The following is a 26986-nucleotide window of genomic DNA, read 5'->3' on the forward strand; positions in this document are numbered from 1 at the left end:
TTTACTTCTGTCTAAGGTACTTTTCATTACAAAGCATTGTATTTTGTTTTGTTTCTGTAGATGTTTTGGACAGGACCTCATGTAGCCTAGGACTTGTCTCAAAGTCCCTATGTGATGGAGGAAGGTCATTGGTTAAAAAATAAAGAAACTGCTTGGCCCTCATAGGTTAAAACATAGGTGGGAGGAGTAAACAGAACAGAATGCTGGAGGAAGAGGAAGTGAGCTCAGAGGCCATGCTCCCCTTTCCCGGGCAGACGCAATGAAGCAAGCCGCCAGGTCAAACATGCTGAATCTTTCCCGGTAAGACTGGTGCTACACAGATTACTAAAAATGGGTTAGGCAAAATATGAGAATTAGCCCATAAGAGGGTAGAGCTAGTGGGCCAAGCAGTGTTTAAATGAATACAGATTGTGTGTTGTTATTTCAGGTTTAAAGCTAGCCAGGCGACTAGGAGCTGGGGCGGCAGGAACACAGCCCACAGCTCCAACAACACCTATGTTGCTGTGGCTGGTTTTGAACTCCTGATCCCATCTCCAATGTTGGGATTACATGTGTGTACCACCACTCTTGGGTACATTTGTTGTTGGTCGTTTGGATTGTTTTTATTTTTGTTAGCCGAGAAATGAGTTTCACTTTAACCATCTCTCTCTCTCTCTCTCTCTCTCTCTCTCTCTCTCTCATGCATGCACACAAACACACAACACACACACATTTAAACTATGTTCTTATTTGCTTCCCCAGGACCCTCTTCCACGTTTCTCTCCCTCTGGATGATTCCCTTCCTCCCTCCAATCGTTTCTTTGCTGCCTTCATGGCATGCATTCTGTTACCTGGCACCCTCTTTTCTTCCTTCTTTCCTCCCCATCATAATCTCCTTTTGACTTTCCTGGAAGGATCCCTTTCAGGCTGTTTTACTAAGCAGACCCCTAGGGCTGGGGATGTGGCTCAGTTAGTGGAATACTTGCCTAGCATGCACAAAGCCCTGGGTTCGATCTTCAGCAGCACATTACCTGGGTCTGGTGGCACATGCCTAGCACTCAGGAGGTAGAGGCAGGAGGATCAACTGTTTCCTGAACAGGGGATTCGAGGCCAGCCTGGGTTCTATGAGGCCCTGTCTTCAAAAAGTAAGTGTAAAAGTGAAATCAAAGAATTCCCTTTGGGCCGGGCGATGGTGGCACACGCCTTTAATCCCAGCACTCGGGAGGCAGAGGCAGGCGGATCTCTGTGAGTTTGAGACCAGCCTGGTCTACAGAGCTAGTTCCAGGACAGGCTCCAAAGCCACAGAGAAACCCTGTCTCGAAAAACCAAAAAACAAACAAACAAACAAACAAAGAATTACCTTTGGGTTGAATTAAACCAAGACTGTCTAGGGGAGACTAGAAAACTCAGGGTTTAAAGGGAACCGAACCCTCTTAGACAACAAAGCACTGTGCTCTACACATTGTTGAGCCATGGAACAATTGCAAATGACCCATGCCAAATACTGCTACCTACCACCATGCCATGTCCTGCTCAGGAACTTACAAATGAACCCATCCACTTGAATTCTAAATGTCCTTGCCTGGCTTTCTGCAGGCACCCCTCTGAGCATCCTTCACCAGTCCTATATCCCATCCCCTCTGATGCTTGCTTACTCTGGTGCTGGTGACGAACTTGTACAAGGTGGGAAAAAGCTTTCCTACTGAGTCACATATCAATCACAAGCTCTGCTTTTTTTCTCTTGTTGATTTCATGTGTACGAGTGTTTTATCTGCATGCGTATCTGTGTATGATGTACATGCCTGGTGCCTACACAGGCCAGAAGAGGGCTTTGAGTCTCCTGGAACTGGAGTCGTAGATGCTTGTAACTTGCCATGTGGCTGCTAAGAATTGAACCCAGGTCCGTTGGAAGAGTAGCCAGTGCCATTACCCTCTGATGCGTCTCTCCATCCCCTCTGCTGCATTTTTTTAAAGGCCGACTCTTTTCTGCCTTCCTTACTATCAGCGCAGCTGCCTGCCCAGCATTTCTGATCCACAGTCAACATGCGGCCTCCCCTCTCTGCCCTTCCCCCTACAACTGCACAGCCACCGCTGCTGTGTCCCAGAGTCCAGGCACCTGGTAGCACTCACACAAAGGGAAGACTCCATCAGGAGTCCTTCCCACAGGAGCTCTGACACTAATTCCCTCTTCTGCTTGTTTATTGAATCTCTACCCTCCCATCGAGGCCAGCTTCATCCCTTCTTCCTCCATCGGCGGGCGTGCACAGCTGTCCGGGGCCCTGCAGGCCAGCTGAGAGCTATGTACTCACTGACATGGTTCCTGGCCAGCTTTGTCTCTGCAGTGGGACTGTGGGCTTCCTTCGGGCAGGGACCTCACTTCACATTTTCCCTCTTGCCCTCCAACGTCGAGACCAGGGAAGAATATGTCATAAATTATAGTCTTGCCTCAAGTTCTGTGTGGTTTTGAAGGCCCACACACCCAGAGCCGGATTGCTGCTATCCAATGACTGGCCATTCTGTGGGCACCTCATCTCTCTGGTGTGTTTCTCAGTACAGGATTTTCATGGACAGAAGTTTAAGTCTCCCCAAAAGAAACTAGGAAACACTATGCAATGGGGGCCATAAGTGGGTCTACCCAGGAGGCCTGATTTACGTGTAGGCTGATGACCTAAGGGACAGGGCGAAGCAAAATAACGAATACGGAATACTTAACTCTGACAGCCACCTCAAACGGCACGTCCTCGGTCATTCTAGCAGAACTTTCCTTTGGAACCCAAGGATTGTTTCCTATTGACTGGTCACCGCCAGCCAACAACGTCCTGAGCTCAGTGAGTATGGATGATCTCCTCTTTGTTCACAACGACTCATTCGAAAGCAGCAGCTGCTCTTCAGCTCTGAGTTCAAAAAGGTCCCGGGTTCCACAGATCCGGTGTGCACTGTGTCATGCAGTGCAGACATGTCATGCACTGCCTGCTCAATACTTGGAGGTGTGGCCCAACTTCCCCGCCATCTCTGGGTCTCTGTGCCCTGTAGGCAAGTGAAAGGTAGAGTCCAGAGTTCACCCAGATCAGGATCTCCCCCATTCTGCTCACTGCCAAATGGGCACACTGGGACACATGTTCATAGCGAAAGCTTTGTGTTCCTTCCCTAGGTGGAAAATGGCAAGTCAAAAATTTAAGTAGGGGTGTGGTGATGCACCTATAACCCCAGAACTTGGGAGGACACAGAAAGAGCTGGAGTTCGAGGCCAGCTTCAGCTGCATCAAAGTTTGCCTCGACTGCATAGCAACTTGAAGGCCAGTCTGGACTGGAGATCGTGTCTTAAGCAGAAAAACTTCCTAAAGCACGAATTTTGTGTTTGAATTGTTTTTTTTTTTCTTTAGTATGCTCTAACCCCAGGAGGAGAAACCTCTTAACAACACTGCATTTTGGGACTGGCTCAGTGAGCTAACTACCTGACATACAAGCATGACCTCAGTTCAGATCCTCAACACCTATATACATAAAACTGGGCACAGAAGTCCATTCCTGTAACTCCAGGACAGGGTTTGGCTGGCTGAGTGATCCTGAGGGTTGAAACACTGAGCTCCAAGTTCAGTGAGAGACCTTATTCCAAAACACAAGGCGGAAAGCAATAAAGGAAGCCATCTGATGTCAACTTCTGGCTTCCTCATGAATACACTCTGGGGACATACACACACACACACACACACACACACAATCTAGAACAGTGTCTGTTGGCCTTTATTCCTTGTGTCCAATCTCTGATCAGGTGTCATTTTTAAGATGGACTATTAAGAAGCCCCAATTCTGCCCACTGGGTCTCATTTATCTGAAGGTGTTTTTATCTGCTGAGAGCCTCAGCTGATAAAGCAGGTATGAATTTGCCCTACAGAAATCTTGCTATTTTTTTTCTCATGAGATTGTGCCAGTGTTCAGCCAGTTGAACTCTTCCCAGTACTGCAGGTGCCAGGGCACCCCCAGGGCATTTTCACACAGGGTCATTAGAAGCTGCCCTGGAAAAGGTGTACAGGATCCTTTAATATTGGTCCTTTAAGAACAGACCTATTGATGTTACGTAGGCACCATGCAAGATCGCTGGCGCTCTTTCAGCTTTGAAGTCCATGGAGGAAAGAATCACTGTGTGAGATCATAAATTATCTCCAAGTGGCTTTGGACTTTCTATACCAACAGTTGGGGCAGTCAAGTCACCCAGTGTCCTCCACAGCCTTCACCTGATCCTTTCTCGGGACTAGGAGAGTTCTAAATGTGACCAGCTTCACAAGCTGCGTTCCTTCTGAAAGATCCAGATGTCATGGAGTAAGAAAAGAGGCCACAGAAGGATAAGCAGCATTTGAAACAGACAAGCTCTGGTGGGAGACCCGGCTGTGTCCCCAATCTGTCCCTTGCCCTTATTTGCATGTCACCATTGGACAAGTCACCTAACTTCTTCCAGACCTTTACCCCTCTGGATGCTGGTGTCAACTCTAATCCATGCGACCAGCTCCCAGTGTCCAGCGCATTGTTCTTCCACCTATGGTGGTTTGAAGAATGTCTCCCAAAGGCTCCTAGATTTGTATGCTTTTTCACCAGGGAGTGACACTATTTGAGAAGGCTTAGGAGATGTGACCTTGTTGGAGGAAGTGTATCACTGGGCAGGAAGGGTGTGGACTTTGAGGTTTCCAAAAGTTAAACCAGGCCCAATGTCTCTCTCTTCTTGATCCAAATATAGAACTAGCAGCTACTTTTTCAGCAACATGCCTGCCTGCCTGAGTGCACACCATGGTGAAAACGGACTAGATCTCTGAACTGTAAGCCAGCCCCAATTAAATGTTTTCCTTCATTAGAACTGTTGGAACTGGGCGGTGGTGGTGTGTGCCTTGAATCCCAGCACTCTGGAGGCAGAGACAGGTGGATCTCTGTGAGTTTGAGGCCAGCCTGATGTACAGAGCAAGTTCCAGGAAAAAAAAAAACAAAAAGAAACTTGCCGTCAGCTAAATGACTGGTCTTTGGTGGGGAATGACTTGTGATAAAACAGCAGAGTGAAAAAAATTTCATTCTATTTGAAAGGAGGGTTTAGAAAAAGGGTATGACTTTTAAAAGATACATTTCATTGAAAGAGAGTTGAAATCTACATACATATTCCTAAAATTACCCACTGGCTGTGATTGTGGCCAATCACATACCAAAATGCCCTGTACACTGAGTCTCCAGGAACAGCAGCTAATAGTCCACTTTTGGGTATTTGTGGTTAAAAAAAAATCCCAAGCAGTGGTAAATCTAATAAACTCTATTTGGGCATGGGAATGCATTTATATGTAATTCTTTCTTGGTAGGAGACTTACCTTTCTAATCATGCTCCCTTTAGGCTATTATTAAAATCAGTCTGCATTTCCCAAGCAGATGCCACTGACAGCCAGAGGATGGCAGTCTGCAGTGACAGGGTAAGGTCAACCTGGAATTAAGTGCTAGCAAATAGATTGACAATCAGTCGCGGAGTATGTGTATGGAGCTGTGTGCTCACAAATGTGAACACGCAAAAGTGCTCCGCTAGCAACAGCACACAAGAAACAAGGATTAAGGATAACAGCAAAGGGCAAAGTTCCCACAAGTGGGTTTTTCAGAGATCTGAGGACAAAATAATGTAATCCTTCGTGGGTCACAATGTATATACCCCCTTTGGGGTCATCTATTCTCAGCTGTTATCTGCAAGGACTGATATATGGAGATCTTATTTGTTCTATTGCTCTTGTGGATTTTTTCTTTAAAATTCTTTCTTTAATTAAGAAATACCAGCCGGGCAGTCGTGGCGCATGCCTTTAACAGCAGCACTAGGCAGGCAGAGGCAGACGAATCTCTGTGAGTTCGAGGCCAACCTGGTCTACAAGAGCTAGTTCCAGGACAGGCACCAAAGCTACAGAGAAACCCTGTCTCAAAACACACACACACACACACACACACACACACACACACGTATGTGTATATATATATATGCATATATATGTATATATACACATGAATACACACACACACACACACCCCAAAAACCAGGGCTAGGTATGTAGTTCAGTTGCAGAACACTAGCTTAACATACACAAAGTTCTTGACTCCCTTCCCATCACTAGAAGACAGGACTGAGAGAGAGGGTGCAGGAGAGACACTAGTAATCAGAAATAGTGCTATGTATGCAGCTGGACTCTCATCTACTTGTGAGGCTGAGGCAGGAGGATCACGTGACCCCAGGTGCTGAGGGTCATCCTGAACAAAACAGCAAGGTCCAATTTTAAGAAGAGGAAATGTCAAAAGTGCATTGCACTGTGTATTTTAATTCTGCACATGGACATTCCTGCTGAAAAAAAAACGATTTCTGTAGGTTTTACTGATAAATGGTGAACTCTGAAATCTCTTCAAACACTGCTCCATAAACATTTAATTTTACACAAAAGCTGAGTTGGTGTATAACAATTCTTTAGCCATGAATAGGTTAGCTTCATGCCACAACCAGAATTTATTTATATATTTCCCCTAGTACTTTCAATCCTGTCTTGTGTGTTGGCTGTCAATGCTAAAGGCATGAGAAGCTTGAGAAAGCAGTAAAAATAAAAAGAGTACTTTATATTAGGAAATCACAAGTCCATTCCAGACCAAAACAGCTCCTTTGGCTCATCACCAAGCATTCCCAATAGCTTTGCTCAGTGTTGTCTCAAAGGGTAATAGCAAGACTGAATCTTAACACAAGTGGAACACACTTGAGTCCTAGCCCCAGAATCCCATGTGGCTCATTTTCCTAGTCAACCTTGGCTTCTTGAAAACCAACTGAGATGATTCTGAGCCATGCACATTAAAAATCCCAGTATGGGGCTGGAGAGATGGCTCAGAGGTTAAGAGCACTGGCTGCTCTTCCAGAGGTCCTGAGTTCAATTCCCAGCAATCACATGGTGGCTCACAACCATCTGTACTAAGATCTGGCGCCCTCCTCTGGCGTGCGGGCATACATGGAGGCAGAATGTTGTAGACATAAGAAATAAATAATTCTTAAAAAAAAAATCCCAGTATGGGCATCAGTGAGAAGTCATGTCCCTAGTGTAGAGTCCTAAACTTATAGACTCGTTCTCATGAGAATCCTCCACTATCAATATATTTAAAATAAGTAGGAGAATAACAGGTGACATTCTGATGTTGTGCTCCCAGCAAATGCTCAACCGTATTCGGTTTCCGGCCTGCTAGAGATGGACCCCACTGCTGCCTCACATATGCGAGGCAAACATCTCATCAGCTGAGACATGTCCTCAGACTCCTTCAACTAGTTTCCTAAGCACAAAGGGGGTTTTAGAAAAACTAAGTTAAAAATAGAGAAACTCAATTTATGAGGTTATCAACACAATGCAGTTACATTTTTTCTGCTAAGTTTTGAGTCATATTTTTTTGAGTATTTTTCTCGTTTCCAAGAGTAAGATGTATTTTTGTATTTGCCAAACAATGATCTCTCTCTCTCTCTGTCATTCCTCTAGTAGATATTGTTATTAACTTATTAAACCATTTCACTATGTAAATAAATACTTAACACCAAATCAGAAGTGGAATTGTGTGCGGCACCATCTAAACTTATTTTATTATTGGTTCTATTATCACAACTGACAGTTTATATTTCATGTAAACTTTTAGATTTCTAAATATCTAATTCAAGTTTAAAGGTGCAGATCAATTCTTTGCAGTTTTTACTTTTATCCAAATACTAGGCACTCACTCTTTTACAAGATAGCATACAATCAAAGTTATAAAACTTTTGTCCTTTTTTGCCTTGCAATCCCTTTCTGACATTCTCTACCATGTTTTTTTTTTCTTAAATGCAGTCAGTGAAGTGCTTGAAAGAAAATAACTCTATAAATAACTTGGTAACCCTCAACCCTTTCACATGCTGCTAACTTTGGAGAAGTCAGGTCCTCTCCTAAAGGCTTTTATTCTGCCTCATACTCCAAACTTGAAAGGTTTTCAAATACTCAACTTGCCTTTCTTCTCATTTTTTGCGGGGGTGATGGTGGTGAGGGTAAGCCTGCCAGCTGGTGAGAAGCCAAAAGTTGTCCAGTCAGACCTGAATGGAAAAATCTATGATTTGTTTATTTCATAGTTCAAGTTCAAAAGCAAGAGACAATTTAAATAATAAAAGGTTAACAGAGGAAAAATGTAAAGAAAGGAACAAATCAGTAAGCGTCCAGAGAAACTTTCACGAATATTTAATTTGGAAAATGTTATTGGTTTGGAGGACTTGACTGAAAGAAAACAGCTGGGCAGAGTTCAAGGTTTTAAATTAAAAACAATGTAACAAGGTCTACAGGGATAAATCTTTGAGCCATATTTCGGAGACCAGATTCACTTCTACCAAGTAAAAGTAATAGCAGTCTAAGCTAAAGAGGAAATTCCTCACAACTGAGGTGCTTACTATCAGCACAGTTTCCAAGTTCTCAGAAGGCAGCCCAGCGATTTACAGTCTACTTTTCCTCATATAAGTGGAGCTAGCTATATTTCCTGTGATTTGCTTTAAAAAAAAAAACACTTATCCACACCAGCCAGAATATGCCTATTTTATTAACATCATGCTTTAATAAATAACTGGCTACTTATACTAAAATTAAGCCTCTGTTTACAACAGCCCCCAATATTTCATTTTGACCATTCTGAAGAATTTGGTGTAAAAAGTTGAATGAAATGTAGACCCTGAGCTATCAAGTAATTATGTTTCAATATAAAAATAGAGCTTTCCTCTTATAACTGAAGACTGAACAATAACACAAAACAACCTGTCTATGGGCTTCTGGCATCTTCATGATTTAGAGAGCAGAAGAACCTCGCACAGTGGTAGTGTTTCTGAAGACTTTTGAGAAGTCATTTTGAAATGATCTGCTACTTTCTCCAGGTTTTCTGACTGGTCATTTGGATACAAGAAAAGGGCTTCCAAGGGGGCAAGGCAGTGGACAAGTCTTTGGCCTGGGACAAGTTAGGGCTTTTGCTAGTGCACCTATGTGGCTAAGGGCCACCTAGGAGATGAGGTCTTCTTAGCTCTATATACTCCCATTCCTCCCACAAAAAGATAGCATATAAAAATCTGGACACCCAGCTCTCCTCTCAGTGGGCTCCTTGGGCAGGATCGATAGCAGATGGCTGCAAATCAGTCTGGGTCCTTCATTGAACTGATCAAAAGTGAGTGGCGAGAAAGAAAAAATAATCCAATTAGATCACCTTACACTCTTTTCAAAACTGGAGTTTACAAAATGCAAACATATACACACAGACAAAAACTCTGCTTGAGTGTTGACAGCTATTCCCTGAGCCCAGGCTGTACCCCAGTTCTGGCTAGCTGCCAGACAGCTCCCTTTTATGGCACTCTTCCCAGAGTGGTCAGTGGGTCAGGAATCTGGATCCCTCCAACACGGGGTGGGGACAAATGAGATTGTTGGTCACCTGCTACTGCCATTGGGATAAAGGACTAGAGTGTCAGCATGGATACAGAAACTGGTACACGGTGGCTCCCTAAGCTGCCTGGTTTTTAATATATACCCCCCAAGTCCAAGAGTGTACATGGGATAAGTGGGGCACCCTGAGTGCCTTTCATCTTTCAAGGGCACCTACATCAATAATCTTTATTTTCCAGGATCGGGTACACTTTGGGTATGGGTGGATTCAAGAATTCAAGATTCCACTCAATCCAAATGGGTCTCTTCTAGCACCCAGTTCTGAGTGGGGTCTAACGGTCTTCTTAGACTGGTGTTTGAATGCAGTTTGACCAGTGGCTCGGAAGCCTGTTTGTGGCTCCACATTCTGTCCTAATTGAATACAAACAGAAAAAAGAAGCCTCCAAGTTGCCTCCACTTCTCCAGACAAGGCAGTTCAAATAAGAGGGATAAATGGAAATTTTATGGCTTGTTGGGCTTTTTCCTTTAATAAGATAACATGATAAATAAACCTGCTTCTGTACAGCTATTTAATATTTCAGAAATACGTACATGTTACATGCCAAGAAAGGAGCCTGGTTTTCTTGGGAGAAACAAGGTGAGATCATAATTCAAAAAGAAAAGCCCCACAAATAAAATGAGCGAAAAAAAAAACAAAACAAAAGAAGAGTGCTAAATCACAAATGCACAACTAACTACAGGTTCTGTACCTACACTGTTAGCCACATTGAACACGATTTCTGAAGGAGCAGAAACTGAATGAGAAAACAAAGTCAACACTGCTCAAACCAGTGGCCACATCGTAAAAACTGTACAGTTGCTGTCTGTCCATTCATTTAAAAAGCAAAGTCACTAGGATGGTAAAAAAAAAAAAAGTGAGAACTGGTGCCTTTGAACTCTCTGATGATGAACACTTTTACTCAGGGTTTGACAATTATCTCCACTCTCTCTGCACAGCGAAGAACAAGAGGCAGAGGATAGTGAGGAGGTAGGGCTTTGCCTCAGCATGGGCGCCGGCACTGTCGGCCTTCTCATTGGCACTCTTCCCAGAATGGTCAGTGGCATTGTACTCAAACTCGGAAGGACACTGCTGATATTCGCAGCCACTTCCGCTTCCTTCTCCACTACTTTCATCACCTACATTGAAAAGAGAACAGAGATTTCAGGACATGTCATCTCATCAGGTCAGAAAAGAACAAACCCCACACGTCAAAATCACCAACACTTACTGATATCAAAGAAGTCCACGTCATTGCCGTTGTAAGCATTCTTCATCTTATTGGTCATAACCCGAAGGGCCATGATTTGACGAAGGATCAGCATGTCTTGTTTGGTGGTGTCGACCTGGACTTCAGGGTTGTTGCCCTGGTTGGCCAATCCATTTCCGGTCACTGCAAACAGGTACCTGAAAGTACAACATAATTCCATTGAAATGAGCAGTAAGTAAATGTAGGCGAGCAAAGATTTGCTGAATGTTAGCATCTCCACCCAGCATAGTGGAGTAGATGTTCTTCCATTTGCAATCAACTCGAATTGTTCCTTCTCCCTCTAGGGACTGTGTAGTTTCTGTACCTCTTTTGGCGCGATTGTTCTGGCAAAGAAAAACACCCTCTGAATGGGTGCTTATCTTAGTCACAGAGTATGCCAGGGTGGGATACATGGACTCATCAAAGAGAATGTGACCTTTTGAGAAGTGGTGCTTTGAGAAGGCCAGGACCCTGAGCCAAGGGCCACGGGCGCTGAATGTTTTTAACAGTCCTTAGCACCAGGGTAGAACTACTGCCAAGTCCAGTCCTTTGTAAGTATCTGGGTGCCTTTTAGAACACCCAAATGCCAAAGCCCATGCCTAAGGGCACCTAGAAACTTTCTGTAGCATCACTAGCCACAGTGAACTGCTTCACTTAGATCACAGTGAAGAAGCTGCTCTTTCCCTCGGGGGAGGCTGACCTGCTTTTGCCCTTGCCATTCCAGCAGTCATCCTCATTGCCATTCCCTGCCGCCATCCTCTCGTCATTGCAAACAGTGGTTGGGAGAGAGGACCAGAACTTCTTAGCCTGTTTCAGTTTTTCCTTGACATCAGTAACCTAAGGAAGAAAATAAAAAACGGCTCACCTATGTAGAAATGCAAAACTACAATGTATGATCCCAGCACTTGGTAGGCTGCAAATAACACTCATCCTTGCCTCTGTACACGACCCTGAAGTAAACTCATTGGCACTCTCTCTCTCTCTCTCTCTCTCTCTCTCTCTCTCACACACACACACACACACACACACACAACACACACACACATCATATATATATATATATATATATATATATATATATATATACACACTTTCTCAACAAACAGTGGGGCTGGAGAGATGGCTCAGTAGTTACGAGCATTTGCTCTTCTTGGAGAGGACAAGGGTTTATTCTTAGTACACACTTGCTAGCTCACAGCTATCTATAACTTCAGTTTCAGACGATCTGATGCCCTTTTATGAACTGTACACTTAACCAGGAATCCAAGTGGTACACACACACACACACACACACACAGATGCAAGCAAAACGTCCATACACATGAAATAAAACAGCAATAAAAAAACGCAAGAAAATAATGTTGACCTAAATCCATCTTAAAATCTAAGCCAACCCCAACCTATTTATGGATGTGCCTTTTGATCATTTCTAGATTATATGCAACTCAGTGTTTCAAGTTCAGACCGAAGGAAAATACCAAGAAATAAACAGTCACTCAGAGGAATTAATAGTTCAAGTGTAAACTCTAAAGGAGATGCCTGGATCCTGGATCTACTGTCTACTTTACTTCCTCCTGTAACTGGCATCCCAGCCTGTAACACAGTCTTTCCACCCCAGGCTTTCCTGGTCTGAATCAAGCATCCAGCAAACAGGAAAACTTCACTGGCTTTATTCTTCTTTTCACATCAGTGTCCTGTCGGGCTTCCTGCTCTAGGTTCCCTCCGACTACAGCACTAGTACTCCCAGACTGCCATAGGGCATTGCCGTGTATCACCTGTTTATAGCCTAAATTTTTCTCCTATCCTACCATCATCAACTTCGACCTTACATAAACCTAGACCATGTCACTCTGCCCTCAACCCACTTCTCTTTAAAATCCTATATACTAAAAGGCACCATGGAAGGTTTTTTTTTAAAAAAAAAAATAAATTAAAACCCAACGAAGACAAACTGAACCAAAGTTGTTTTACTGCATGAAGAAATTTCCTTTGAAAAGGTGATTAGGAAAGAATAGCCAATGGCAAAGACGTCCTTTCTACCTGAACAAGGACTTTGGCAGATACTTCTTTGCTTCCTTAAATACAAGGTGGATCGTATTTTGGGTATGGTGCTGATAATGTGAAGATGTTTGCAATTGGCATTATTTAGCTTATTGGTCAAAAAAATAAATCCACGCACAGAGTTAACAAGTTAAATGTTATCACATGAAATCAACTCAGGATTTTAGGTTGTTTACTTGTGAGATTACTTTGGCTCTTACTGAAGAGCTTAGACTGGCACTTCGCTCCCTTTGTTGAGGTCTCTGGAATCCGAGGCCCTTTCTTACTGCCCTGAGCTTCCCCTTGTGTATAACCTAGCGGCGGGTATAACAGATGCTCAGTAAATTCACAATGGCACTGGAGAGAAGTCTGGAGATGCAACTTGTCACAACACACTTCCTCAACTATATAGGACCTTTCCGAGACAGAAAACGAGGCACATTTACTGCCGTCCACATACAAGAAGATTAAAAAGTTAAACACCTAAAAGACTCACACATATATGCCTTCCAACTAAAAGTTCATTTTTTGAGCAAATGTTTGGAGTTTGTTACCATTGAACACACCCATTCCAGCTAAAGTACTCACCAGTCGGTCCAAACTAGTGCCAGCGGCTGTGGTTGGACGTTGTTCTGGATGATAAGGCCTGAATCGAGCGCTGAAGGCACTTTCAGAGATGGACCGAGAAATTCGGCCAGCCGGGAGAGACTTCGGAGACCCACAGCCTTGGAAAACCTACAGGGAAAGTGAGTTCGTATTAGGGATGTTAGAGGACAAGGCAGAGGGCGTGTCTCGCTGTCCTGCCCAGCGTCTCGCCTGCAATACTTTCTGAGACACTTGGACGCTGTTATCCTGCATGTTCATGATAGCATCCGAAATCTTCACATCGATAGGATCCATAACCGACTCAATGTTGAAGGGGCCCTCCAGCCTCTCTGCCACCATCAGCATAGCGTCTAGTAAGCGTTGGAGAAAGACAATACAGCATAGACAGAAAAATCATTAGTTCAGATTTGACCATCAGCCCGATCGTTTTATTGCCTTTGCTTTTTTTTCAGAGGGAAGAGGGGAAGGGAGAGGGGGAAGGAGATAATACACAGTTTTTTCCCCAGTTTTTTCTTATTTTCTAGCTATTTCTATAATTTCAAATTGTATCTACACATTACGTCTCAGCAGCTCGCTAAAGTATGAAGGAGCCAGATGAATGCTTTGTTCCGGGGCATGGAAATTCAGTCGGGAATCGCCCATCTTTTGGCTAACTCACTCTTCCGTATGTCAGCCAGCACCCAGCTGACAGTCTGGCTAGGGACAGAGGAACATGCCTGTTCTCCCAGACACTTCCCTGGCATCTTTTCCTTTCAGGTTCCATTGACGAGAGTTGAAATCGTAAATCAGTTACAATCCTGGCATACCGATTCTTTTCTTTCACTTCCTTTAAAGAGACATTGCAGATCCTCGCTTGCACAGCTGCATAATAGAAATGAAAGCGTTCTGGGAATCCGAATGTCTTCAAACGATGAAACTTTGAGGCGTGCCACTTTGGGGTTAGGATAACCCCATTTTCAAACGCGAGGGCCTCAGCTGATTTAGTAGTGATATGCATGTTTGGGGGGATACCAGTGAAATCACGAGACAAAACACAATGCCAAACATTGTCCATTTCACCGATATCTGGAAGTCACTTGTAGACTTTTGAGGACCCTGTCATTTCCTAGCAAGTGCTGGATTCCTTAAAGAAAGCAAGCTGTTATTTGTTTCCCATATATGCTTTTGGGGATTATGATTTGGTATCTTTGCCTGATAACTTGTACAAAATTAGAAGAACTGGGCTGGAGAGATGGCTCAGCGGTTAAGAGCATTGCCTGCTCTTCCAAAGGTCCTGAGTTCAATTCCCAGCAACCACATGGTGGCTCACAACCATCTGTAATGAGGTCTGGTGCCCTCTCCTGGCTTGCAGGGATACACACAGACAGAACATTGTATACATAATAAATAAACAAAGTTAATATTTCTAAAAAAAAAAACAAAATTAGAAGAACTTTTGGAAATGAACCCCCCCCCCCAAACGGGGGAAAAGGGGATGGGTTAATTATTGACACATAGTAAACTTTTGAAAAACTATTTTTTTATTGCTGTGTGTATGCGTATGTGCATTTGTGTCTGTCTGTCTGTGGGCATGTGCTAGTGGGAGTGGGTGCCTGTGAAGCCACAGTTGGTTGATAGCCTGGAGTTGGTGTTACAAGTGATCGTGAGGCACCTGCCCTGGGTGATGGGAACCAACTGGAGGCATGATGCCAGCTCATAGCAGCTGGGTTTCAATAGTTAACCTTTAAATGGTGTTTTCTCCTTTACACTCCATAAGTTAGATCCCCACTGTCTACTCCTATAGGTACTTCAATGTCAAGAACGAAAAAAGAGTGTCCCTTTTCAGAAGGCCGGGTGTCTCTTTCAGCTGCTACCCCAGCTGAGCTGCTACCTAAGCTTTCTAGTGGGAAAAGGCTTTAAGCATCATCCTAAAAAGGAAATCAAAGTTGGTTATCAACTTTTCACTTTCAATCTAGAACAAGTACTACACACCACTTTAGAAAGTGTGAAGCTGCCAACCATGAACAGATTCCTGTGCAGTGTGATGCTTTAGAGTAATCGCAGTAAGTAAGCACCAATAAAATGATGTCTCTAACCTTTAAGTAAAGGCTGAAAGCATGAATATGCCATTGTACTAGAGGAGAAAGGGGGGAAAATGCTTTTGATGTGCTAGAGAAAGGCGACTTTTGCAAACAAGCGGAGCACAGTGTAAATGTGTTTGTCACTGTCAAAGCAGAGGGACCACCATATACAGAAGGCACATTCTTTCACAAGCCAAGAAATCGTGAGCACCAAATCAAAATATTATGAATAAATAACAAACTTTCCAACTGCAGAGGTTTCGAAGGGGGGCGGGATGGATTTTCTACCTATTTATTCCCCTAGTGGTGAGGAAAGGCAGGCCAAATCGATCCCTAATGTGTTTGTGAAAGCCTGAAAGGAAACATAAACCCCAATTCTTCTGGCTGTTTGGCGTCTTTGTAAACTCAGGGCCACTGGCCATACACAAGGGCCTGGGAATGGAGAGGGAACCCAGGCCTTTGTTGGGGCCGGTGCCATGGCGTTGCGTGTTGCATAGCTGAAGAATGTGACTGAGGATCTATTCTGCCTGTGGCTCACAGACCAAAGCCAAAGCTGTCTGGAACCCTGCAGGAAGTCAGGATTGGCTAGCCACCGCCCCTTCGACAGCCGCCACTAGTCCCCCAGAGAAATACCAAAGACGGCTGGTTTGGTATTTTATTTTCCTTGTGGTTGACGGAGGCCACAATTCTCATATGCTTGAGATATCATACTTGTTCCTGCCTCCGCCAGGAACTGGCTGGTGTCCCCGTCAGCAATTCCAATACTAAATTCCCATTGGCAGCAACATGTGACATTAACAGGGTTGGCTCTGAGTCAACTGAATGCTAAGAGAGACACAGCACGTGAAGAAGTTATGATTCTCTGAAAATCAGCTTCTTTTGGTGGTAGTGGAAAGGCAGACATTTTTTAAAGGTTGAGTTTCCAAAGGGGTTTCCCATATTTGGACCCAAAGTTAGACCAGTCCTGAGGAAGGCTGACAAGACTTGAGCACTTAGAACTTGTGGTGATAGGCAGATGCCGTTGCGGAAACACGGAGAAGCCAGCAACAAGGCTGATTTGGAAAATGCCTGCTCGTTTTGAGAACAGAGTCTCGAGTCTGGTCCAACCACAGGACCACCTCAACACACTGGTTTTAAGGGGCCCCTCCCAATTCACCCAGAAAAGCATCCCTTTCTTGGGAATCAGCAGGAGTGGGAGGAGACAAGTAAGGGTAATGGCGATGAGTCTGATCAAATATATTATATGCATGTATGAAAATATCATATGAAACCCATTATTATATATAATTAATGTATGCTCATAAAAAACAGTGTTGAAAAAGTATTCCGTTCTCACTAGGGAAAGTGATTACTTTTTCATTGTGTCTCCAATAAATAATCAGAAACCCACATCTTTAGCCTCCCAACCTGACTCAAGAGCTGAAGGCAGTTTCCCAACTTAACCCCAAGATGTGACTTTCAAAGGGATGAAACAAATCTTTGACTACTCAGTAACTGCACAGTCATTTACAAAGCAAAGAAAAATTCCAGAGAGAGAGAGAATATGAATATTTACAGCACAGGCATGTAATTGGGACTGAATTCTACAACCGTGGAGGAGATTAATTAAACCCTTGTGAAAAATCCATGAAAAAGAACAGGAGATTAACATGTCTATTACGTCTGGCCTTTTCTATCAGCTTCATTAGAAATAAAGGGTAGTGTCTCCATTAAAAATGATGCTGACATACAACTGCATATTACGTCACTCCAAGAGCATCATTTAAAATAGCTGCAGAAAAATCAATTCCAAAATCCGATCCATTTTCACTTGGGTTTAATTCCGTTTCTTCACAGATAGCACATGTAATTTTAAAAATACACTATAAGAAGCGCAGCAACAGTTGAAGGCTGAAGATTAATCAGGTCAGCCCGAGTATGGTTTTGATATACTGAGGATCTGGAGGGTCGCAGACAAGATGGGCAGGAATTTGGCCTTTGGTACAAGGCTGTGATTGGACCTTGGCAGTGGCTGCTGCTGGACAGGCTGCAATAACAGAACGTAAGGTGGAATTGTCCCTGCACTGCCCTCAGGGTGCCTGGGTAGAAAAGGAAGTAAAACTCACTGTCACCCAAAGCTTTTCGTATGGTATGCTTGCCTCAGAGAAAAGCCTATTATGTTCAAAAGCTAGGAAGCCCCACTGTCTTTCTTTAAGAACTAAGTTTAGCTACCTGTGAGACAGTACACCTGCAATTTCACCCATTCGGAGGCAGGGGCTAGGAGGGTGAGTTGGAGGCCAGTGTGGGCTACATGGTAAGAAAGAAGAAAAAACATCAACCAACCCAAAACCGCAATTTAAGAAGAAAAAGCAAATGAATCACAAACTCCTCAACTGGATATGGGGAGGGTATAATTGGGGTAGGGGAGGAAGAGGATGACCTTAGTGAGATAGGGCGATACCATAGTCTTTATTTCCATAGGCTATTTTTCATTTCTCCCCTGGTTTCATTCTGGGCACGCCACACCACTTGTGTTTATGTTTCCCCTTTCATGAGATTCTATTTTTCTGTATGTAAAAGATTTGTTTCCCAGGGTTCCCACAGCTTTGAGCTATCTAGGCCACAAGTATGCTTCAGAGTGTAATGTTTACATCTTTTTCTCCCAGTCTCTGTGTTTAAGAATTGGTGGGACCCAATTTATTGATGCACTTTCAACCAGACTTAATATGGCAATTCACTCTCGCTCAGTCTAAAATGTATCTTCTTACTCCAATTTCCTCTACTCCAAAAAAATTTAAACCTTCAACAAACTAAAGCAAAACTGAGCCAGCAAATTACATGCACGCTCCCATGATATGGAAGACTTAGCAAAAGCTTGCTTCCTCTAAAGACATTTCAGTGTGCAATTCTGCAAATGTGACTGGGGGGATGAGAATGAACTGGTACTCTTGAAGCATGTATGTACTGTTCCACCAATGCTGGCCTTTGTGACCTCAATAGCGGCCAGGGAGGTTTCAGGAATGGCGTGCACAATGGGCACTAATGTAGAAGGCTGCAGGCTCTTTAAATCAGGCTAATGTTTTTCCCCGAAATCATAACTGGCCTTCTCAGAACCTAGACGGTTTGCAGTGCTGTCTGGGTTCTAGTAATGGCTTCCTAATTGGCAGAAATCAACAGACTCAACATCCACTCTCATAAGAGGACTCTACCAGGGCTAAGTCCCTACAAAAACAAATCTTGTAATTTTCCACATCAGAGTTCTTCAGATCTGATGGTGAAATGGGCATCTGGTCAGTTTGCCAAAGATTTGGGTGACATGTAAAATATGTAAAAGACTATAGTGTTGGGGGGAGGTTGTGTGTAGGGGCAGGGGTTGTGCCAGAGGCTAACATCAGGATCCCTAAGAATGGTACTGTCACCTTAATTTTTATTTTTTGATAAAGGGTCTCTCACTGGCCTGGAGCACAGAACTTGTGCTAGGCTGATTGTCTCTACCTCCCAAGCCCTAGGATTACCAGTGCTCCACCACACCTAGCTTTTTTTCTGATTGTGGAGATCAAACATAGGCCCTTGTTCTAGCAAAACAAGCACTTTACCAACGGACCACCTGCCCAGCCCAAGAGAGAATCTTCAAAGCTCCTTTCATAGCTCTGTGAAGACTGTACATCAGATTGAACATGAACAGACCTAGGATGAGTGCTAAACCTGAGAATTTCACAGGAAATATCAAAAAGATACCTCCTGCTGCATTCAAAGCGGTGCATCTAACTGTCTTCTGCAATGCCACCAGTAGTTCAAGAGGACACTGACTGGCAGTGCTGATTTTACTACCTCCAAGTACTGAGCGCAGCACAGCCAGAACTCTGCCAAACATTTCCCATTAAAACGAAAGGAAAAATCTCAGAGCTGGCAATTACAACAGTCCTTGTGGCAAGAAGTAGAGTCATGGCTAGTAAAACAAATACATCAATGGCTCGCTCACCTATGAAATTGTTCCACTCAAAATTGAGGTCTCCTTGGTTGGCCAAACAGCCTCTCATGATGTTAGAGCAGTAGTTGTAACAGGGCTTCACAGACACCAGGCCCTGGCAGTGGGAACAGTAGATCATCTTCAGCAGCGCTTCCGTGCACTGGGCTGTGGGGTTCACCTAATGTGTGACAAGACACACAAAAAAAAAAGAAAGAAAGAAAGCCACAGTTGGGTTAAAGGAGACACAACTGACATTGGAGGATCATCCGGGAACTTCGGGATGAATTAAGAGTGTTCTCAATTAGGAGGCTGGACTCCCATGGAAGTGGATTAGAATAAGAATTGGACAAGTGGAAGACAGGTGCCAGAAAGCTGAGTTAGGGGTGGGGTGAGTGAGGTCAATGTAAGTTCTAGTCTTTCTTCGTTTAGCGCTGCTGATGGTAGACCTCAAGACCTTGCTGCAATCCCTGCTTTTCAGTACCAGACTGAGACATAGGTACAACTTGTATTCAAATACTGAGTCCAAGACTGCCCTTTGCACGTTAACCTCCAAGTATCTTTCCCAAGGATACTTCATATATACTTTGTTCAACATCGAAAAGCCATTCAGAAGGTGAAGATCATGCATTCTATAGGGCAAGATGAGTAACTTTAAACACTGCAGGGTTTCAAGTATGGAGTGCTCTTGTGACATATAATCAAAGTGATGAGGCTTCTGCTAAGTTATGAGAAAGTTATTAGATTTCAGTGGAGAAGTAAATGAAGATCATCTCAGGGACGTCAATGGAATGGTGCGCCTGTATTTTCTTAGGAGAAGGTGGAGGAATCTAGGACAGTAATGTGGCATAGGAGTGTGTGGATGTGGTCAGAATTTAGAAGGGCTGGACATTGAGCAGAAACCGGGAGACCCTATAGGAGTCAAACAGCAAAGATAAAATCACTACTCAAATCAGACTAGGCTAGCCACCCTCTAAGATAAACAGCATTTACTGTCATCTTTCTTGTTGGGTCGGATGAAACTGTTTAGGACCATGAAAGAGCCAATTCCATCCCATTCTTCATTTCCATCAATGGTAAGAAAGGATCCCAGCTAGGTGTCATATGCTGGCGGCTAACTCCAAGTTCCTGGCTTACTCTCTCTGCCCTCTTCTCTTTTGGAGCCTTTATCAGAGGATTGGTGCATTCTTCACTCTCATCAGCAACTAGTTCCTCAAGCATAGGCTTTTAGAAGCAGATACTACAGCAGGGAGCAAATACTGGGATGCAGGGTGGCTGGCAATGGATGTCACCTGCTCTGGTGTGTTGCTTTGGATATCACTTATCAACAGAGCCCTTAGGAACAGGAACAGGATGGTGCTGTCTATCTGGTGCATGTGGACACACACACACACACACACACACACACATACACACACACCCTTCTCTGGCTTATTCCCAACAGAATGCCAGCGTAAAAGGGGAAAAGCGTGCAACAACAAGATGGTAATTGTATACACTAAAGTCAACATTCTCTACAAAGAGTTAGGACTTTTCCACAGTTTTAACCATTCCCAAATGTTTTCCTAAGCATTAAATTAGTCTCTTTAACTGTGTATTAATGTACAGTAAGTTCTGGCTAACCAATATCCTTAAGGAATGGCCTCTCTGGATAACTAGATTTTCTGGATAGCTAAAATTTCATTCCTTTGGAGTCACATTGTTGGGACTTTGATACTCATTCACCTCTCGTTTTACAGATGAACAAGCAGCCTCAAAGAGGAAGGGAGCCCAAGTCACAGGACCAAAGAAGTCAGCACTGGAAGGAGCCTAGCCCAACACCAGCGGTGCTGCTCTCACATTGGAGAGATAAGCAAACTATAGGCAGAGATTAAACAACCTGCTGACAGCCACCTTGCTGCATTTGATTCCAGTACTGCACCTTATCAGACACCGTGTCCCTAGGATTTCCCAGATGTGTCACCGCTTCCTGTCATCCTAAACAGAAGATAGGCAATTCTATTCTTAGGCCATGCTGATTTTCTTCTTTGTTTTTAGTTCCAGTCCACATTAGAGAGGCCGCTAAATGGCCGGATCTTAGGAGATACACAGGTTATGTAAATGACTTATAAAAAACCCCACAATACAGCTAGATGTGTTAGAGCACGCCTCAAATCACAGACGTAGGACACGGAGGCAGAAGGACAGCAAGTAAGTCAGCCCGGAAAAAAGGGTGAGGTCCTGCTAATGAGAGAGGAGGAATGAAAGAAGGCGGAGAGGAGAGAGAGGCAGGTGGAGGGGAAGGAAAGGAGAATTCCAGAAGAGTACTTGGTATGTTGAACATTATTCTTCAGAGCTAGCGGTGTCCTGGTGGAGTAAGTGTAGAAAGCTAAACTGTCAATGTGGATACTCAGCATTTAACATGTGTCTGGGATCATGACGTTAGTTTGCTGTATTAGAATATGAAACCTGCTCTACAGAAAACAAAGGAAAATCCCAAGGTAGAACAGACCTTTGGGAAGTAAACAAAATATTCAGGTAAAGATACAGTGCATAAAGTCATATTTTGTATTAGGATTAAAGCTGTGTGCCACCACAGCCAGCCCTGGGACCTTTTTGAAAAGATAAAATCCAATCCACTTACATTGTATTCTCTGGTGACCATCGGAGTCAACTGCTGCCTTCAATCTCTCTACAACTTACATACTGAAGTAGATTTACTTTAGAAGTTCCAAAACATGTAGCAGCTCATGCCACATGGGGAATAATTAAAAGAGCAATATACTCCAAGGTCTTTAATCTCCAGTTATGTATTTATCCTCTATGGTACAGCATACCACTTAAAATGTTCAATCCAATGGTCATTTTGGTGCATATGTCTTGACTAAGAGCTGTTGTCTTTCTTTTATTCAGTTGGGTCTGCTGAATCCAGATGTTAATCACTCCCAGAATACTTAGTGCTGAGATAAGAATGGGGCGGAGCTTTATGATTGTATTTCAAAAAAGGTCACAAGTGCCGGGTGGTCGTGGCGCCTTTAATCCCAGCACTCGGGAGGCAGAGGCAGATGGATCTCTGTGAGTTCGAGACCAGCCTGGTCTATAAGAGCTAGTTCCAGGACAGGCTCCCAAACCACAGAGAAACCCTGTCTCGAAAAACCAAAAAAAAAAAAAGTCACAAGTTTTAGACTTATCTTAGGAATATAGTTATTTCTCAAAAGTTTATGAAGACTGAAGAGGAAAACTATATGTACCCTCCCTTTCCACCCCACCTTTGAACAAAAAGAATGATTTAAAGCACTCAGAGAGAACACACTTATTTAGCTTTTGCAGTTTTGCGTGTGTGTGTAAAATAGAGTGAGTGCTTGTCCGGGTCTGAACAATGAGTTTGACTAGTGGAAAATGGTTGAAGAGGCATTGAAGGAAGAGTTTGTGTGAGAGAGAAAGAGAATGAGAACGAATGTAGTATGTGTGCACATGCAATCACACATGTGGAAGCCAGAAATCAACCTTGACTTCTTCAGGAACTACCCACCTCATTTATTGATGTTATTGTATTGTTAAGATACCAGGCTCCCACCGGCCTGCAGTTCACTAACTGGCTAGGCTGGCAGGCCATCAATCTCCAGGAATGCATATGTCTCCCTATCCCCAGAGCTGGGGTTCTAAGCCTATATTGCCACATCTTGTTATATATATATAAATAATAAGTTATTTATTTATTTATTTATTTATTTTGGTTTGGTTTTTCGAGACAGGGTTTCTCTGTATTTTTGGACCCTGTCTTGAACTAGCTCTTGTAGATCAGGCTGGTCTCGAACTCACAGAGATCCGCCTGTCTCTGCCTCCCAAGTGCTGGGATTAAAGGCGTGCGCCACCATCTCCCGGCTATACCTTGCATTTTTAATTTGGGTTTATCAAACTCAGATCATCAGGCTTATAAGACTAGGATAAGCACATATTAAGTGATTTATCTCTCTAGCTAAAGAGGGTCTTGAAATCTAGATTGAAGAAAAAAATATTTTGTTTCATGACCAATTTAACCACACATGACTTTTGCTGGGTTTTATTGATTCATAGGATTCATTTATGGAATACTTAAGGTATGCCAGGTTCTTATTTAAGGGCCTTACGACATGTAGTAACTCATTTAACCCTCAAAACAATTGTGTGAGGCAAGCACTAATAGCTGATCTCAGAGGTGAAGTAGAAGGGGGCCAAGAAATATTCAGGGATTCACGCAAGGTCTTCAGGTCAGAGCTGAAAGCTGAGCTTTGGACCCAGGTAGTCTGGTTTTAGAGCACACGTAGGTAACTTCGTTGATGTCTAATGTTCTTTTCAGTGATGAAGATCAAATCTAGGTCTCACACGTGCCAGGAAAGTGCTATGCCCCAGGTGCTTTAGTGAATATCTATCTACATGGCTTCTTTGGAATCATAGCCTATAGGAAACTAGAGGGCAACACAGGGGCTCCTAGACCTCACACACTATCTGCACACTCAGTAAACACACTGCAGGGCTCGATACTTTCTAACTATAAGGTGCAGTATTTCATGTTTACTGGCGAAATGAATCAGGTTTTACATAGGAGGGCAATTTAGGACACGACTACATGGAGCAATGCATACTAGATACTTGGAGGAGAGGACATATTGTTTAATGAAATAATAATGCCTTACTGAGTGCCAGCACCATGCCTTAAAACTGTTCAGTTGCTAGAGGGAGGAGAAAGGAGATATAATTACAGGGTATTACTCACCAGCCCTGCTCACAAAGAGTTCAAAGGCTCAAGAAAACACCAATGGACATGGTCAAGAGGACTTCCCTTGACTGGGAGGTGCAGCTGAGTGATAGAACACTTGCCTAGCACGCACAGGCTCTGGGTTTCATCCCTAGTACCACAGAAGCCCCTCCTTTAACCAAACAAATTGGGCAAACAACTCACATTTCACCCAAGTTCTGAAATTTTCAAAGAACTGCAGCTAAATGCAGCAGAGATAATGAATTCCTAGAGAAATGAACAGACAGGCCTTAGAGAAGGTAGAAGGGGCTGACATTATTTATGGAGGGGTGAGAACATGTGTCCACTTTCGCTTCTGGACTGAATATTTCTGTATTAACTCAAACACCAAAATCAATTTGAACAATTGACCCATAATCCCAATACACGAATATCCAATTTCTAAGACTCTTAAAATCCTTCACAACTGACCAATGATTTTCTTCAGTATTAGGCAACTGTAGAAAACACCTCAGAATTTACCATAGTAAGGGTCACTGGGGAAGACATTGAATTACTTTTTAACTTCTTTTCAAAGTACCCATTGTGGAGAGCAGACCCTGCCCTTCACCTGGGCAGCAGGAAAGAGACAACCCTGTCGGCGGAGGTGTGGGCGAGTTAGCCCTGACGTGAGCATGGAAGAGCTGTCCCCATTACTCATCCATCAGTGGCGGCATAGACAAGAGATGCCCCCTCCACTCCACGCACCAATACCAGAGGCAGTTGGGAGAACTGGCCCTGAGGTCCCAAAGAGCAGGAGAGCTGTCCCTGCTCCTCAGCTGCTGCTGCTGCTGCTGCAGTTAGGAGAGCGGCCCCTACACCTTACTGACCCTGAAGATGTAGGTGTGATGGCCCACCCGAACATTCACCCCATCTGTGATGAGCTCCAAAGTGGGGTAGCTGGCCCTGTAGATTCTGGGCTGTAGGAGGTCCATGACACAGGGTAGTAACAGAGTCTCAGTGAGGGCCCAACAACGTCAATGGTGTACCAGAGACCAGTGAGTCTTTGCAATGAACGCCTACATGTAAAAATGAATGACTCACTCTGTCATGCTGCAGCTTTTGTGAGATTTTCCCTTTCTCCCTTCCCCCCTTTTTTCTCTTAAATTTTATTTTGTTTTATTCTGGGCGGGGGTAGGGAGTTAGGTGGGATCAGGAGGCATGATGTGAGGAAAAAAGTATCCATTCTAAAGTGGGTGTGTAGCTTGGGGGTAGTGACGTCCTGGGTTCCATCTTTAGAGCTGAAAAGGAAGGGGAAGAGATGGAAGAAGAGGAAAAGGAGGAGGAAGGGGAGGGAGGAAACAGCAGTAATCCCCCTCCTCTCAGCCTTCCCGAGTATATACATGCATTATGACATCTGTATGCCATATCTGCTATAAAAAGCCTTTATAGAAAAGTCCCCTTGGAAAGCCTATTTTTTAAAGCCTTTCTACCAAATAACCCGCATTTTCCAAGCACCACATTAAAACCTCCAGTGAGCAGTCTGCAAAAAGAAAAATGCTAGAATGGAGCTCTTCCCACGGCCTGGATTTCATTTCAGAAATCCAGAGCGGGCCTTCAGCCACATTACACAGCAATGGCAGTCAGCGGGCTGCCCTCAAGTTAGAAACACATTGCCTTGTAGCTTATTCCAGCTCTGAGCATGCATTTGTTGCTGCGCTTCGCTTCCCAACTTGCCTGCTTTTTTTTCTTCTTCACACAGCCACACACCAAACAAACAGAAAAGGTCTAGCTTTTCATCTGTTGCCTGGTAACATAAGCACCCGATAAAAACAACAGGAAATATTTCACCAAATTCTGGTAAGAGAAGGAGCTAGGGAGCCCACACTTGCCGTGGAATGTGATGAGTTTGGTCAGCAGTTTCCTAAGTCCTTCTCAATTCAGTACACATACCAAGAAGGTGCGACTTTCTCTCACTACTGATCGGATAAGGAGATTTTGAAAGCATAATGTATAATCAACTCAAATTCACTCAAGAATATTTGTGGGCACATTGTAGATAACATAGAGGCTATACAAATATGTGAAGTTGTGCCTTATTCTTGAAATCACTGGACTACTATGCTTCATATATGAAAATATGATTATTTTAACTCCCTTAAAGACTCTACATTTTTTGTTCTTTTTCTACTTTGCTCTATTTCCTTTTAGGCATTTTGTGTGGTACTATCACCTAATGCTAATTTTCATACAAGCACATCGAGCAGACATCCCACTAGTCTCTCCTTTATCCCTCCTTTCCCTCCCAGTCTCCTTCTGTCCCTCTAGATGCTTTTCTCTTCTACTTTTATATTGCAGTTTTATGTCAGAGTATCTATATAAACTCTAGAAATCACAAAGCAAATATACAGCATTTGTCCTTCAGAAGCTGGCTTGATGAAGGGTGTTTGTGATCTCCACTCATTCACCCTCCGGGCATACACCTTTATCCCGACCCCACCATATCTTCAGTCTCACCAAGCCCTTTGCAATTTTATCCTTTATGTCTAAGTAAAAAGATACTACGAGGGTAGAATGAAAGTTTATACTCGGTTTCTTAAAAGCTTATTTACACTTATAATGATGTAGGGAAAACAAGGAAATGTCTAATACCCAGAATCGTTAAGAGGCTAGAAGTAAAGAGGGATCCACAGAAATGGCTTAAAAGGCAGGAGTGTCCTTCAGAGACCTCGATGGTAAGACACTATTGTCTAATTATAGCCCCTGTAGTTTGGGGTGCGGGTTGTAGACACAGTCCTATTATGCCAGTGTTAATTGAAACCATGAGAATGTATCTCTTTGGCAGAAGAGCTATTAATTTTCATGGTGCATGTAACCACTTGTGCATTTCTTAAGCACCACAATAGACTCCACCCTTCTAGGCAAAACTACTGCTACAAGCAGGTAACTAACAAAAATGCATCA

General features: G+C 43.5%; 1 protein-coding gene across 1 annotated transcript; it reads right to left on the reverse strand.

Moving 5' to 3' along the window:
* Positions 1-10197: 10197 nt before the first annotated feature.
* LOC121445579 (glypican-4-like) lies at positions 10198-20547 on the reverse strand. Its single transcript, XM_041647718.1, has 7 exons — positions 20464-20547; positions 19342-19507; positions 13540-13670; positions 13303-13449; positions 11375-11511; positions 10657-10832; positions 10198-10564 (listed from the first exon to the last, which is right to left on the reverse strand). The coding sequence occupies exons 1-7, from the start codon at positions 20545-20547 to the stop codon at positions 10362-10364; spliced, it is 1044 nt and encodes a 347-aa protein (XP_041503652.1). The 3' UTR covers positions 10198-10361.
* Positions 20548-26986: the final 6439 nt, after the last annotated feature.

This window comes from Microtus oregoni, unplaced genomic scaffold, assembly GCF_018167655.1.
Source record: "Microtus oregoni isolate MIOR12 unplaced genomic scaffold, Mior012 000213F_008, whole genome shotgun sequence".
Taxonomy (NCBI): Eukaryota; Metazoa; Chordata; class Mammalia; order Rodentia; family Cricetidae; genus Microtus; species Microtus oregoni.